At 43.6% G+C, this 16,566-nt stretch overlaps 1 protein-coding gene across 1 annotated transcript; it reads left to right on the top strand.

The window, feature by feature from the left end:
* Positions 1-318: 318 nt before the first annotated feature.
* Positions 319-16,561, top strand: LOC123965439 (phosphatidylinositol 3-kinase regulatory subunit alpha-like; the record flags this gene model as incomplete). Its single annotated transcript, XM_046041958.1, has 9 exons — positions 319-507; positions 2,994-3,473; positions 5,474-5,603; positions 9,427-9,519; positions 9,784-9,855; positions 10,023-10,139; positions 10,238-10,436; positions 11,023-11,105; positions 16,470-16,561. Coding segments are annotated over exons 2-9 (981 nt in total), but the record flags the coding sequence as incomplete, so codon positions are not given.
* Positions 16,562-16,566: the final 5 nt, after the last annotated feature.

Below are 16,566 nucleotides of genomic sequence, written 5' to 3'. Positions count from 1 at the left end.
TTTAACGCTATCCCCCGAATATGACGTGATTTTGTCGCTGGAGCTGTGAAATACATGTTTGCAAGAAGTGTTTTATTATGAAAGCCGCCCGGAACATGCAAATTGTACTCGCTTTATTAATGCTAGTACAAACCAAAAACGTATCGTTAGTAGACATTGGAAGACATATGTAGTATAAATTCTATACTTATTTTTAACACATCAATTTTTTTTTTTTTTTGCCTTAAAACTGAATGTATTTAATTTTTGGTATGATTTTAATACAGCAACACTTGTTTTACTTTGACGGTCCGTACCGGAAATACTTTTCCTTTTCCTGCTAGCTTGACACCAGGGTAGCTCCTTAAAATTCAGTCGACCGAAGCACATCTTTGGAAGTAATCGCTTAAAACAAAGCGGACTATTTCAGTTTTCAAACACCTGGACGTCGTGTCTGCTCGCTGCTCCGTGATGAAGTCCGCTGTTTGCTCCGCGGGATGCTTTAATCGGTGAAAGATTAACAAAAAGGTGAGACGTTTGAAGCGACTGACACAAGCTAGCAGGCTAAGCTAGCGCTGGCATGCATCGTCGTTTCCTGGAGGGATTCAGAGCTTCTGTGCTTTTAGGACACTATTTTACAACATTTTGTAGTATTACTGTAAAGCTTAACTGTAGGAGGATAGTTAAGGGTGAAATACAAACTCTTTTTCTCTGTTTGTTTAATGCTGTTAGTCGGAAAGTACCTCTTCTTTTCAGTCCGATCCGCTTTTCCGTCTTTTCTTCTGCCACTTCGCTACAGCACCAAAGCCCCTTTACAATTCAGCAAGTTTAGTGCGCGTTTTAGCTTTAATCCGTAAAATATGGATATTTAAAAAAAATAAAATGGTGATCTATGTTTAAAATTGTGTTTTCATCCATACGGCCTTAATTTAATTAATATATTTCCCTACATGTAGTCTGCTTTTCGGTGATTATTGTCTGACAGGAACGGGTGCGTTAACGTGATTAACCACCAGTTTTAGTGTTTAAACTGACATATTCTTTATCCTTCTAATGTACACAGAAAGCAGAAATACTTACTTGATCTCCGAGGGGAAATTCATTGTAACGCATTGCTCACTTGCATATCATAGTATAATCAATAGAAATAATAATAGAAAGTATGTAAGTGGAAAATGACAAGTCATTCAGCAAATAATAATATAATAATCCAAGAAATTCCCCCCGAGCATAGAAACACAACACACATGTTTTTTATTTTAATAATAAAATAATCTTTATTTATAGAGCGCTTTCAAAAAAAAACAAACAAACGTTACAAAGTGCTTTCACCAGTACAAAGACAATAAAACGCACATTAAACAGATAACAAACACTATAAAAGCAAGAAAACACTTAAGAAATTAAACTACAGTTTAAAAAAATAAAATAAAATCAGAAATACTTCATTGATCTCCGGCAGGGAAAAATCAGATAGATCAGAGGTAAAATAATTTGAATATTTTTAGGTCAGGAAAATTAATTTAAAATCAATTTTGTTTTTTTGTTTTTTTTTTTTCAGGCAAACATTAGTAATTCTCTGACTCCAGCTTCTCCATGTGAGGATTTGATCATTTTCTTTTGTTGTCTAGACTATAAGGCTAATGACAGTTTAAAATGTGTTTATCATCACACATTCTCGACTATATGAGAGATTTTAGCTTAAAAAAATTAAACAATTGCTGGTAGATTTTGTTTGTTTTTTTGTGGCTCAGACTAATTGATTGATCCTTGTAAATCAGTGTGAATGGACTATCTTTGAGTGTTGGACTAGATTTCACTTTCTTGTCATATTTTTAATTCAATCAAAGTGAAAACAAAATCCAGGGGATGTTTTTGTTAACTTTAATTAGAGCAGGTTTCTCTCTGTGGTGGCAGTCGAACAACAAAAAAGCCCCTCGGGTGCATTTGAAGCCTGATGGTGCAAGAAAGATATCTGCCACTGAATACGTGTTTGACACTGTATTTATTCCTATACATTAATAGTTTGTGCAAAACCAGCACATGTGCAGTTTACAAACTGGGTGGCGTCCCCGGTTCCTAATTCCCTCCAGCTGCTCAACGGTGACTCCTCTACGTGACTACTTGAACTCGCTGCCTCTGCCCTCAGGTGAAGTTAGCAAGAGCAATATTTACACCCAACATGAGGTAAATATTAGGTTCTTCAAAAACTGCCCAGTTAGTGTAGAAAGGCACGTAGCGCTAACATCGTGTGCAGGTAAATCCAGAGCTCATGTTCAACCTTTTTTTTTTATTTTTATTTGGCTAAATTGAAAAGTTTAAAGATTCATAATTTTCTTGATTTGTTTTTTGATCTGAGAGTTCCTGATTTTTAAAGCGTCATTTTTCCAGTTTTAATCTGTCTTTTATTAGATAATTGTCTCGTACGGCTGCTACAACATTAGATAACTTTTGTTGTTGGGGACGACGTTTTAGGTCAGGATTTGTGTCTGTACGGGACAGAACAGTTTTTAATGAAGAGTCTCGTCCTCCAGTCTTTAAAACGACCCTCTGCTTGATCGACATGTTTCTCAACAGTCAATTATTTATTTATTTTGAGTCTTTGATGCTTTTTTGGTTTCATTGTCTGCTTTCTGTTTGAATCAGTTTTCTAGGTCTTTGTTCTTCTTATATTCTACTAGTTCTTAATTTCAGATCTTCAGTCTCTGTCTGTAAACCTCAGGGACGTATATACGACTGTTGTCAGTAAATCAAAAGCTAATCGTGTGTAGTAGGATTTTTCTTTTAGGGGCAGCAGTTAAAGATTATTGTCTGATTATTTTCTCTCATGAAGTGTAGAGAAACGTTACAGTGCTCACAGAATCCAAGGGGAATGTCCCAAAATAAGCGATCAGTCGATCATTAAAGTGGTGGCTGACACTTTTTCTCTCTCGACTAACTACTTGTTTTGAGCCCTACATGTGTCCTGCTTCCCTCCGCTCATCGTTAAACGTTGTCCTCCTCTGGTCTCGCAGGTTGACTCGCCGTCTCCCCAGATGTGGCCCCCGCCCCTGCTGAGACTCCTGTTCATGAACGGCGAGGATGCTTTGATTGAGCGGCTGTGGCTCGGCCTGGAGGGATGACAGGACTTCAACAGACATGGAGACAGGGGAGACACACACAGACAGCTGGAGACGCCATGTTTACTTAGTCTAGCTTCTCCTCGTTAGATCCACTCAGGACACGAAGAAACCCTATTTTTATATTTTTATACCCAGAGCTGTTTTTGTTAAGATATTGTGAAGCCATATTCAGCCGCCATGATGAGCTCGGAGGGCTTTCAGTACCGAGCGATGTACGACTACAAGAAGGAGCGGGAGGAGGACATCGACCTGCACGTCGGAGACATACTGCTGGTCACTAAAGGAGCGCTGCTGGCGCTCGGCTGCACTAACGGAGCCGAAGAACGGCCGTCGGAGATCGGCTGGCTGCCGGGCTTCAACGAGACCACTCAGGTACGACGCCGCGCCGACCGGGTAGACGCAGTCGGCTGCGCAGACACGTTTTCAGTAATGTTCGTAGACGGTAGGGTGGACGATTTCACCTAAAATCTAAATTAATTGAATGTTTCAGCTCGTTTCCTGAACGATCATTTTGTTTTCTGTTCTGATGAACGCACACATTCTAGGATTTAATAACCAAATGAACCGACATGGCAAAATGATGTCTGAGTTACTTTTCAATGGATTGTCCAGACCTGATAGACAGACGTAGGCGGAGCCACCGTGACATCACCCGGCTACTGAGTGGGCGCAATGGAAAACGGAGGCCGGCGGGCCGAAGCGAGTCGAGTTGATACCAGCAATGGAAAAGCAGCAAAAGTCGATCAAATATTTAAATGATTCTATGTTGAACTTACGCAGCTGAAAACGCCTCTGTTTTACTGTCACTTAGTTTGGAGAGTCTTTGACACAAACATCAAAACAAACACCTCAGTTTCACACCTCCCCAGGCTGTCTGAACTTTCCATTTCTCCTCTGTGCAGAGGAAACGCTCTCTTCACTGATGAACCACCACAAACCGCGCTCGCTGTTGATCTGCAGTAAATCTCCTCAGAGCTCGGTCGAGCTGTAGAGAATCGTTTCAGAGCTGGGACGTGATTTGTTTGTTTTGTTTTTTGGGGTTGGAAGTTGGACACTTTGGTGAAAATCTGCAGCTGTATTTTAAAACTGACGCCACAACTGAGACTCTGTGTTGCTGCTTCAAAAACCCCCCCAACACACACCTTGTCGGCTCAGACAGCTTGTGTTGACTCTGATGTTATCTTGTCTTATCATTTCACAGAGTCAAACTTTCCTTTCACTCTGCGTAAAATATTCTGCACGTTTGACTGATCTCATCTTTCTCACCCAGCCAGCAGTAAAACGGCTTCACACAGCGACACGTTACTCTTTATTTACCCTGTGGCAACTGCTAAAGATCGCTGAAGGTGTGAAACAGAGGAAATTAATTAATAATGACTGATGATTAATTTACATTGGAGGACATTTTATTTTTGTTGCTCGGTTATTAATCCATTCATCTGTGGATGGTTTCACTGCTGCAGCTTTATAAATGCTTTACAGAAATATTTGCACCCCTGCATGTCTGTCACGTAACTTCATTCAGAAAATTGTCAAATTACAAATGCGTCGTTGTTGTTTATGTTTTTTATTTTTATTTGCACTGGAAACAGATTTTAGAAAAGCCAAATCTGAGAGATTCCACACAGAACTCTAAACATGGACTGGAGAAAATTATTGGCACCTTTTCATTGTGTACTGATTAAAAAAATAAAATAAATAAAAATGATTTCCCAACTGGAGAAAACTCCCCCTGAAGTCCAAACAACAACAACAACAACAACTTGGAAGTTTTGCTACACGAGTCGATGACCTCATACACGTTGAAACATGGCGGACGACAGGTTTGATGGTTAGAAACGTTTGTTGAACTCTGTGAATGAGACCTTCCCGAGCGGCACCCGAACGCAGCACGATTGTTTTTCCAGCATGTGGTGCTCCTTTAGTTTGTAATTAAACTCGCCTGCAGCGGCTCGCAGCTGCTGACTATACAGAAATCACACTGATGACCAGTTAAAATGGAGAAATGTTGACTCAACCTTTTTGTGTTGTGTGTCTGTGAAAGAAGAGGAGAAGATTTGTCTGGATTTGAGGAGCAATATTTAGTTAAAGCACGTCCTTCTCCAGAGATGTTCCTGTGTCCACTGGGACGAACATGCAGGGTTCCCGTATTTTTGTCCTATTTTTCAAAATCGTGCACTCGTTTATTATATTATATCATAAATGTACAACTGGAACAAACATTCTTGATGATTAAACCAGCATATTTAGATATATATGTAAGAATAAACGTGTCGCTGCTCTCAGACACTTCGGAATAAAAGAACACACAGTTTATGTTTGATTTAAACGCCTGTACGTCCCTATTAACTCGTCCCTCTCTGGCCCGACAGGAGAAAGGCGACTTCCCGGGGACGTACGTGGAGTTTGTCGGCAGAAAGAGGATGTCCCCGCCCACACCGAAGCCCCGCCCACCGAGACCGCCATCTGCGGCGTCAGTGAGGACTGACTCGGAGTCAGAGGGTGAGTACGCAACGACCAGTGTAAAGAGGGCAGAATATTAACAACCGGTTTATCCAGGTAACGTTGGGTGTAACTTCCCGATAGACCCGTTGCATCGAAAGGTGGATAGGTGTTAACCGAGGTCTGTTGCCATGGTGATTAATGCTGCATCTCTAAACTGCCCCAAGCAGCTTATCTTTGTGGTTAACTGGTGGTTACCCTGTACACGTGGACTACACACCACATCTGCGCTCCTGAGATCCGTTATTACACAACAATGATAAAATATTTTTAGACTTCATCCTGACTGGTTCCTCCGGGGCTGAACGGTCAGACGGCGAGCCCTGCAGCCTCGGGGATTTTTAGGGAGGAGATCTAAATTAACGGGCCAGTTTCTGAGATGCTGCCCGTCTGTAGGCTAAAACTGAATTATCCTAAATGCTCTTAATTTAGAAAACCCAGAGAGCCAGGGGTCAGGGGTTAATAATCAGAGGATTAAACTCCTAAATGAAGGTGGAAATTCATAAAAAATCCAAATCGCTCTCGTGTTGTCTGTCTTCTTCATTCATAGCAAAGCCTCTGAAGATCTCACTGCATATGATAATGTGCTGATTGAATATTTCCTCATTCCTGAATCTGTGAAGTCTAATAATTTTCCGCTGCAGGCGTCCTGCACAGCAGAGGGGGGGTGCGGGTGTGAAAGATGATGCAGGATAGCAAAATTAAGCGACGTGGTCACTTTGACAAAGTTGAGAGTTTCTCTCATAAATGATTATGATGTGGCGTTGGGCCGACAGACGATTAATCGCTGCAGACGTCACGGTGTTGATTCTTCCACCCGCAATCCGTTTTCACGGCAGCAGGCGCGCCGCATGTCCGCTTGTTAAATACGTAACCTGTTCAAACGATCGAAACCAACGTGGTGCCGAATGACATCCGCACTTGTGTGTTCACAGTTGATTTAAACCGTGTCATGTGACCTAATGCAAAGTTATTTTGTTACAGAGTAAATAAAATATCTTTCCATCAGGTTCTTCTGTCTGCTCTGTGGCTGTGTGCACAGTCAAAATCCCCTAGATTTGTCCCCAGGGGCCACATGAAGTCATGTTGTTACAACCACATAATTGTTTCAGGTTGTTTCTTCAGATTCTTCTCTGAAGCCTTTTGGTCAACATGTGATGTTCTTGCTGTGTAAGTAAATGTACTTGACCTGACATGCATTTATTGGTAAAATATAAAAAGCAGCAGCACTTGTTTATGCTGAAATGTTCTTTGGTGCATATCAGACACATTCTTTGTATATCTGAACAAAACCGTAACTTGAACTTGAAACGACAAAATTACTTTCCTTCATGTCCTCGTGCACAGGCTGACCATGGCGGCGACGTAATGAACTCGCTGCTCCACAGAGAGACGCAACAGATTTATACCGTTATTATGACAGAACCTGTGCAGCGCTGTCGCCTCCCTGCAAGAAGGTCCTGGGTTTTAGTTCCCGGCTTTCTTTACAAACTCTCATGTGTGAAATCTATGCTGGCAGTGGTCTGAGATTTTTAAAGTTATTGATGACTGAAATGGATCGTATTGACCTTTTCAGACGGTCCCTACCTCCTCCTATGGTAACAGGCGCGTCGGACAGACGTTCAGTTCTTAGAGCTGCAAACTGCATCGTCATCTTTGGTGATTCTCGGGTGGTCGATGTGTGAAACCTCTGCCTGAATTAGCTCTCGAGAAATCGAGGTTTGACACAGAGCTATTACGGGTAACGGCCCCGAAACTAACTCGGTTTCCAAAGTACGAGTCGAGGCGGAGCTGCTGCAGCTGCACTTATCGCGCTCCTCCACGTGTTGGTTTTGTTATGTTTTCAGAAATTTAGTCTGGACTTGGCACCAAAGTATCAGTTCTCGTGACCTCTCTAGTGTGTGTATATTGTTAGTGTCTGTACTAATGTTATAAATCATCTCCAGGTTGTTAATGAAAAGCTCATTTTGCTCTGATGTTTTCAGCCTGAACTCTCAGTGTGAATCACACTTGAGTTTCCTTCGTCTGCTTCCTCAGCAGCAGCTTTATGCACAATAACGCACAACAACAACTAAAATGAAATAAGTGGCGTTTCTTTGTTCTTTGAGGTTTTCTGTAATGTGTTTTCCATCTCGTGGTTCAAGTTCAGAGTCACAAACAGCCTGTGCAGAGGAAAAGAAACACAGCTGGTGTTTGAGGGTTGCGGTCGCTGACTGAACAGATCTGAGCTCAGTTCTGCTGCCACCGGCCTTCCCAGAAAACACAGGAAGTCTGTGTGTTGTGGTGAGAGCTGGGGCCTGTACCACCAAGCCAGTTCAGTATCGTTCAGTTGTCTGGCTTCACTAACCCCAACCATCGGGAGAAGCGTGTGAAAGAGTCGTGGATTCCTGAAGCCGTGAATCTCCCGTCAGCACGAGCCTCTTTCAGACCTGCAGCCTTGTACATCAGTCTGATGGAGTCATTTAACACCTCAGTCACTCTTATGTACAAGCCAGGATGGCGATCTTACTGTCGGAGCAGGACACGCGTCTTAATTTAATACCGTCAGATATACGAGAGAGAAATGTGTCTTTTAGCGCTTTGAAACACAAACTGTAATCGGCGTACGATCTCAGTCCTCATCTCTTCCAATATCATCCTTTTTTTTTTTTTATTGATAGACATTTTTAAAAACAAGGTTTACAAACTGCTGCACCAGGAATAAACCTCGAGGTGGCGTAGGCTTAAGAGGTCTGAAATATAACAATGTGCCGACCCCATTTAGTGATTTAAAAACCAACAAGAAGATCGTCATGTTTATTCTAAAACGGGCCGGGAGCCGGTCGAGTGAGGCCAGAACAGGCGCGATGTGTTCGTGTGTCTCTTATGCCAAAATAATCAGGTTAATAAACTGGGGGGGGGCCTTTTTAATTAATATCTGGTTAAACTTTCACATGCTGCGTGTGAGCTAACAGGAAAAAATAATAGTTTGTGACTTAACAACAGGCAGCAGACTTCACTCTCTGAAATGTATTAAAGGTTTGAACTGTAAGAAGAGGAGGCGAGCGTCCCTCACGCTGCTCCTTAATGAAGACGTAAAATAAGTTTTAGAATGTGACACAACACATTTTCTATCGAGACATTTTTAACTCTCTTTTTTTTTTTTCAATTAAATTCAAATCAGCTTTATTGGCATGAATGTAAAACGACAATGTTGCCAAAGCTACTAATTACAGTTAATTTCATTTAACGAGTAAATAAAACAGTAAAAGCTGTGTTTAATAAAAATAATAGAAAATATAATACTTACGTAAAATTTTAAAAAGTATGTAAATAAAACAAAGTGTGTCTATTAAAAAAAAAAAAATAAAACTGTTTAATAGACAAAGAATAATAGAAAAAAATAAAGAGAATCAGTATCAAATGTGAAATTTAAAAACAAAATACGATTGTCCGTCACTTCCACAGACGGACGAAGCCAGAGGTGTTTTACATATTCTGTGCCTGAAAAGTTCAGGTCATCAGTTTTGTCTCAGTTTATTTCAACTTTTTTTTTTTTTTTTTTCCTGTCACTTTGGTGCACAGCTCGTAAGAACTACATTACCCATGAGCCTCGGCTGCTGTTGCTGTAGAGACGGAGCGAGTGAGAGGTCTGAATCAGACAGTGACCCTGATTTAAAACAGCTGAAAGTTTCAGCTGGTCGTCAGCAGAGCAGAAAACAAGAGCTGTGATTGGAGGGTTGTTATCCAGATGCACCCTGGGAGTTCTAGTTTAGTCCAGTGTTTATGTCCACATATAGAGTTTTGCTAACGTCCTCCTGTTTGTGTTTGTTGTTGTCTTCAGGCTTCGTGTTGCCAGACCTCCCAGACCAGTTTGGACCCCCGGACACAGCCCCCCCCCTCCTCAGCAGACTGATGGAGGCCATAGAGACCAAAGGTACCAAACACACACAAACGTAAATAAAACGTTTTAATCGGATCAAAGTAGACATCTAAAGTTTCATATCTTGGTCTGTCATGGAGGACCGCACCTGTAGTCCACTTGGGTTCACATGGAGACCCAGAGTCTTGGAAATAGAGAACCGCTCCTGCAGTTAAATCCCCGTCTCCTCTGTCTGTTTATAAAGTGGCCGAACACTCGGCTCGTGTTTCTGAAGCTCGAGGCTGTGTCGGACCATCTGTTGTTGTTTATCTGCTGCAGGTCTGGACAGTCCAGGTGTGTATCGCAGTCTCGGTGGAGGAGGTGTGGACACCCGGCAGCTGGCCGACACCGGTGAGAGCCGCTTTCTTCTACTGTCAAACATGTCTGGCTAAAAAAAGAAAGAAGGTTGTTGTGTTAAAACGCCTGCAGCAGTCCGGGGTATCCGCCGAACCCACCGGGCCGCCACGAGTCCAGAAGATCTCGGTCCTCTTTTGTTAAACGGAGGTGTTTGTTTTCAGACCTGGAGCAGCTGGAGGTGTCGTCCCTGTGTGACGGGGTGGTCCGGTTCCTGCAGGAGCTCCCCGGCCCCGTCCTCCCCTCCACCCTGCAGGCCGACATGATTCACGCAGTGCAAGGTTAGACTAAAGCCCCCCTCCGGAGTCCCGAACCCAGTTTAGGTGATGTTGGTGGAGTCGGTGTTTGTTAACAGTTCTGTCCTCCTGCTCGTCTGCAGAGGTCCGGGACCTGGAGGACTGTGCCCAGGTGCTGCGTGGCGTGGCCAGCTCGCCAGCCTGCCCGGCCCAGTACGGCCTGACCCTGCTCAGCGTGGTCCGACACTTGGCCCGACTCTGTCTGAACGCCGTCAGGAACCAGCTGAGCCCCCGAAACCTGGCGGAGAGCTTCAGCCCACTGCTGTTCAGACAGACTGCAGGGTCAGTGACGCGCACACGCACACACGCACACGCGCACACACACGCGCACACGCACATGTCTGTCTTCACGAGTGAGGACCTTCATTGACATACTGCATTCCCTAAACGACGCCTCACCCCGACCCTTCGCCAAGCACAGAGCTCGCAGCAGCTGATCTTGTTTGATAATTAAAGGTGAACCTACAGCTGCACAAATGAAGTTTAAAAGGTGTGAAGAAAATCTAAATCAAGAAAAGGTTCGAGAGCTTAAAGTCACATGTGAAGTTTAGTCTCAGACATCTAGACAGAAATAGCAACTCTTACAGGAGAGTTGCACAACTCGTGTGTGGAAATGACTTTCACAGCCAAATATAAATATATCTTTACAGTAAAAGTGTGAGACTCATCAGTTAGTGGTGGAAAGTAACTGCTTTCATGAATCAAACGTTTATCTAGATGTTTCAGGTCTGAGCGGGTTGAGTTTAGGTAGAAGGTTGGAAATGATTTGAAATGCGAGTGTTTGCGCGGGTTTTGGCACATGTTGCAACTTCAGTAAGATTATCACTCGTGTGTTGAATCTGACTGCGAGTCTCTGTTCCTGTTTCAGGTCTGAGTCCGGTCTGGATCCTCTGGTTCAGGTTCTGGAGGTTCTGATAACCAGCGAGCTCAACATGAACCAGGCTGCACCAGGTGTGTGTGTGAATTTGCATCTGATGAGAACGTAAACGGCAGCAACCACATGATGATATGAATGTTGATTCATGATGAACTGGAGCATCATAATATTTGTAATTGCTCCAGTAGCAGCGAAACGAGGCTGAAAGTTCGTCCACTAAAGAGCTTGTTTTTGCCGCTGACGGGCTCAGTAGTGTCTGCAGAGAGAGAGCTTTTTAAAAAGAGTGAGATCCTTTTTTGTTTAACCGGAAACATTCGTTAAAACGATCTCGTCGAAGCCACCCCTTAACAACAACAGTCATTTCACCTGGCTGCACACTAGAGCTGCTGCTCTACGGCTGCCTCTGTCGGTCGGTTAGTTTGTGTTGTTGTGTGACTTTAGTGGACGGTGCACATGATCATTCGCTCAATACTGGAGCAGTTAAGAAAACAAAATAAAAATGTTGGCCCATGTAGACACACAAACATGGGAATTTAAGGTTGATAAGTTGAAAAGAAAGTCACTGTCTAATAAGAAAACCCAAGATGTCTTTTTATAGGACAGCCGCTCAGCTGTGACGGCTTCAGTTCCGGAGTCCTCGATTATCACTTTCCGTTCCTCCAACAGCGGCGACGCGGCGCCACGCTGGATCTGCGTCACAGTCACGAGCCGCAGCTGTTGCTCAATGTCAGATGTTCGTCACATTTTCCGTCCGTACGAGATTATGGAGGGAGGACGGATCTGAATATTATGAAATAATCTATAAATATAAAGATTTCCTGACGGTGTTTGTCAGTATAGCCTCCACAGTTTAGGATTTCAAAAAAGCTGAAAGTTTCAAATGTCAGATTTATAAACACGTTGGCTTCTTGTGCCATGATTGCTCGGCTGCTTGTGGTGAAACAAAATCAAACGCTGATGGTTTAATAGAACAGTGCGTTTATATTCCTCTGTGAATAAAACAAAGGGTTGTTGGTGCTGAAACTTGGTTGTCGATCATCTGTTGGATTAAAGATGACAGAAGTCTGTTTCGACATTATTTCCTCTAAATCTGTCATCTTTAGTCTGTTGGATGGATTGTGATGAAATGTGGTTCAGAAGTTCAGGTTCCCCCTCAGGATGAACTGCAGTAACTTCTGTGACTCTTCATGTTGGCGTCATCCTTGAGGACGATGCTGTAATCTAAATAAGAGACCAGTTGTTTGAAGACGACTTTTTCCAGGACGTTTAGATTTAAAATATGGGGGTGGTGATGGATCAGTGGATAAGACGCATGCTTTTGGCGTGAGAGACCCGGGTTCAATCCCCCACTGTGACACATCAACCAATGTGTCCCTGAGCGAGACACTTAACCCCTCGTTGCTTCAGAGACGTGCGACTTCAGACACAAACGGCAATCGTAAGTCGCTTTGGATAAAAGCGTCAGCTAAATGAATAAATGTGAAATGAATCCACCGCTGCGCTCCTTTTTGGGCTTTAAAGCCCCCGATAGACTTGCTTTTTAACAATCTGTAGACCGGCGGCGACGCAAACAACATTGTTCACATACTTACGTGCGTGTACCGGTGGGGGGGGGGATGAAACGCAAATCCACTAGGGGGCAGACCGGGGCCGGATCATCCCTGACTGACACCTGAATATCTTCTATGACAATTTGTGAAAGCAAACACGGCGACTCTCCAGGAGGTTATTATTTTAATGAGGCCTCATAAAGATGTGGGTAATTGCAGATTAACTTCAGGAGGTTTTCTTCAAAACATCCCGCCAACAATCTCCTTTTTGTTCAGTCTGCTGCTGACCTCATTCTTCTTCTTGTTTAGTTGGCAAACCAACTGCGTTACCACCACCATCAATGACTGAGATCAGGCAAAAGACGGTTCCAGCTTTGTGCAGCTGGAGAAAAGCAACTGCGGCCGCCGGACTCGCCGCCTCGCTCCCGTGAGGTTTTAATGTCATGTGATGGTAACCGTTACACCTGCTTATAGTCAGCGTTTAGCTCAAAGAGCCTCTCAGACCTGCAAGCGTGGCTGCAGCCCCTCGGTGATATTTTATAAATAAGTAATAAATAAACCAATAAAATCATTCAGTCGGTCAGCGAGCAGTTACTCATTCAGTCGTTCATTAACTGTCCGTCAGTCATTCAGTGATTCATCCGTTTACTGAGTCAGTCGGTGGGCCTGAAACGATGACATCATCCATCCACACAGTGAAAGATGCAGCAGAGGAGAGGACAGGAGGGGAGGGGGTGTTGCCTCAGTGATATCACTGCCATCGCAGGATTGGCCGGGGCCGGCGGTGATGTCACACATCTCCAAGCTGCTCTCCTGAGCTTTGAACTGAGGCTGGTTTTCAGAGGAGGGAGAGAGGGAGACGGACGGAGAAAAAGTTGCGTCGTTTTAAATCTCTCACGCTGAAGGACCTCTGCAGATGTTCGATTCATGCAACAACAGGATGGTTTTTTTAATTTCCAGGCTGTTGGCGTCTCTGTAGACGAGTCTCAGTAAAGGTGAACGTGTGAAAGATCTACCTGCAGGTGCAGAGAGAGAGAAAGGAAATCCTGCAGATTCCTGTTATCAGTGCAGTCGAGGATCTTTTTAAATTCGAGTGAAGAGTCGAAAAAGACAGAAAAAATAGAGCTCCGTTTGAAGAAAGTAGCCCGGACCCGTTTCCTTCCAGATGACGTCAGTTTTTCCGAGGCAGGACCGGAGCGCTGGGCCATCATGAGATCCGGCAGAGAAGGATCCGGGTTTGGTTTCACCTCTGAAGCGTGGCCGAGGTGGGCGAAGGTTTAGAGGGCCGACATGGAGCGAGAGGAGGGAGGCAGGGCCGAGCCGGTGAGGGGACGGGACAAGATCCTCTGCTACATTAACATGCAGAGTCCAGGTAGGAGCTCAGACCTGAACCTGGAGCGGTTAAAGGGGACCAAAACCTGGTGGCGGTCTAACTGGATACGGATGGTCGTTGTTTGTGTCCTGAGCCTTTTTATCGCACGTGATGATTTTAATTCTGTCGTGTGTTTTTTGTATTTAAGGTATTTATCTTTTTAAAACCGCACGCTTCTCTAAAGATGTACGTACACGTGTTTGTGAACCTACGCAGAGAGAGAGGGGTGTTGTGGGTAAAAATCGGTCGCAGAGGAGCCGACCATCGCGCCGCCCAAATCTCTATGCGGACAAACAGCCTGATTGGTCGGTCGTCTCGGCTTTTTCCTGGCATAGTTTGGCCGCAGAGACTAAATTCCTCTTGTCTTGTTGTTGTTCTCCCGTCCACGTAGATGAATCTAAATTCTTTCCCTGATGTCGTGTCTGTTCACTCTGTCTCTGAGGTGAAACTGATTTCTCCTTCTTTTTCTTTACACTGTGGTTTAATAAACGTGGCTGAACGTTATTCAACCAATCTGTAAAAGTATAAAACGCACTGTGAATGTGTTCTGATGGCTTTATTTTATGGACTCTACATGTGAGTTTCCTGCAGGTTGGAGGTTCTGCTAAGAGTTGGCAATGACGAGTACTAAAATATTGTACTTAAGTAAAAGTACTGTTACACTGATCAATGTTATTTAAGTGAAGTTACTGGTATAAAAATCTACTCAAGTAAAAAAGTTGCTCATTTAAAGAGTAAAACTTTTTTTTTTTTAACCTCCTAAAATAACTTATTTATAATGATTTTAATTTATTTATAGGCCTTCTTATTCTACTTATTTAAACAAAGCCAGAAAATGGGGAAACGCTGGACTGTGTGTGAAGTCATATCTCTATTTATGCTACATTCAGACAGGTGGTCATTTTAATGGGACTTTATAGGCGTTGGCATAATAATTACCAGCAGGTTGCTAGTGGCAACCAACATTAACGATGTCACGCACAGATGTCCTTTTGGCTAATTTGAGCAAAGCCTCTTATCAAACTATGAAAACGTCTTTTACCCTCTACCCGTGGTACAAGCTTGGCGCAAACCTACAGCGGAGCCATGACTTGCTATTTTTGCCGTTTTGTTTGTAAATCTTCCGTATCGTCACGGATCATGCGTAAAAACGGGAGCGTCGGGCTTCATCCAGCCAGAGGGAACGATCGCCGACCGTCCGCAGTGAGAGGGAGTGGACCGAGCTGCGCAGGGTCGGCGATCGTTCGATGTACTGCAGCTGGAGACTCTCGGTAACGGCTGGGATTTAAAATGTAGTGACAAACAAAACATACTTCAGTAAAAGTGAAATTACAGATTATAAAAATTATTTTTAAAGTACAAGTACACAAAAAACGAGTCATTTGCAGTAACGTGAGTCTTTACTGTGTGTGTGGCGTCGTCGTATCCCTCCACCGAAGCTCAGCATGGAAACCCAAAAAAGGGCATTTTGTTCTAAGACAGACTTCAGGTGGTTATGTGACCATGTGACAACACTGAAAGGAGCCTGTGGTCGAGAATCATCAGCTGAATCTGCAGCTTCATGAAGTGACTTTCAGCCGGTTGTTTATCTGTCCGCCTGCAGCAGCTTCCTGTTCTGGTTTTTAAAAGCCGCCGTCCACGAGCAGCTGGTGAGCACAGTGACGGGGTGGGACGCTGCTCCAAATGCACGGGTCGGTGCGCACCTCGAGTTTCTTTATCACGAGGGCTTTTTTGGGGGGGGGGGATCGTCATCAGTTCATGGCCAGTAATACTTCTTTATCTTTACTTTACTGTAGTTGTGGCCCAGATACATACAGAGACAGAACATTTTAATAGGTAGATTTTCAATAGTCGCTGTTGACGACAACAAAATTAATATGATGAAAAAATAGTAAAACCCATTAATAAGCTGTGTGTGTGTGTGTGTGTGTGTGAAGATAAACTTTGATAATAAAGATAGAGTAAAGCATTGTGTCTTGTGGGCTTCAAAGCTGCATCATTATTATCTAACTGCACATTTGTTACAGAACTGGTGTAAATTTATTTTAACGCGTAAAAAAATATACGTGCACAAATCTGAGGGATCCTGATCGAGATTGATTGTTTATATCGTTTAAAAGTCTCCATCGACCGACACAACTTTATTAGGTTTGGACTCCCTGTTTCAGTATCTGCTGCGTCAGTCGGGCTGCAGTGTTATGAACATTAAGTTGTGCTCTGAGTGGGACATTTTAAACAAAGTAAAAACCAACTTGTCAGCACTCACTGGTGGACAAACTGTTTCTAAATGAGCTCAAACGTCACTTCTAATCATTTACAGACACTAATGGATCTGTGAGGAGCTCAGATGATTTATTAATCGCTCCACTTTCTCTCTGAGTAGTTGATCTTTATGACAGACTCCCAGAACGAGTGTGTGTGAGATTGTGTGGAGAATTAAAAACTCGGGTTGAAGTGATTGATTCACTGTCACACTTTTAATTCCCACTCTCTCTCCCTCTCTGTATTTGTTGCAGCTTTGCCTCCTAAACCGGTGAAGTCTGCGGCTCCAGCAGCTGCCAGCACTTTCAACAACAGCATCTCCCTGCAGGACGCCGAGTGGTACTGGGGAGA

Source organism: Micropterus dolomieu, unplaced genomic scaffold (assembly GCF_021292245.1).
Source record: "Micropterus dolomieu isolate WLL.071019.BEF.003 ecotype Adirondacks unplaced genomic scaffold, ASM2129224v1 contig_9713, whole genome shotgun sequence".
NCBI lineage: Eukaryota > Metazoa > Chordata > Actinopteri > Centrarchiformes > Centrarchidae > Micropterus > Micropterus dolomieu.
This window is presented reverse-complemented; position numbering and strand designations above follow the sequence as displayed.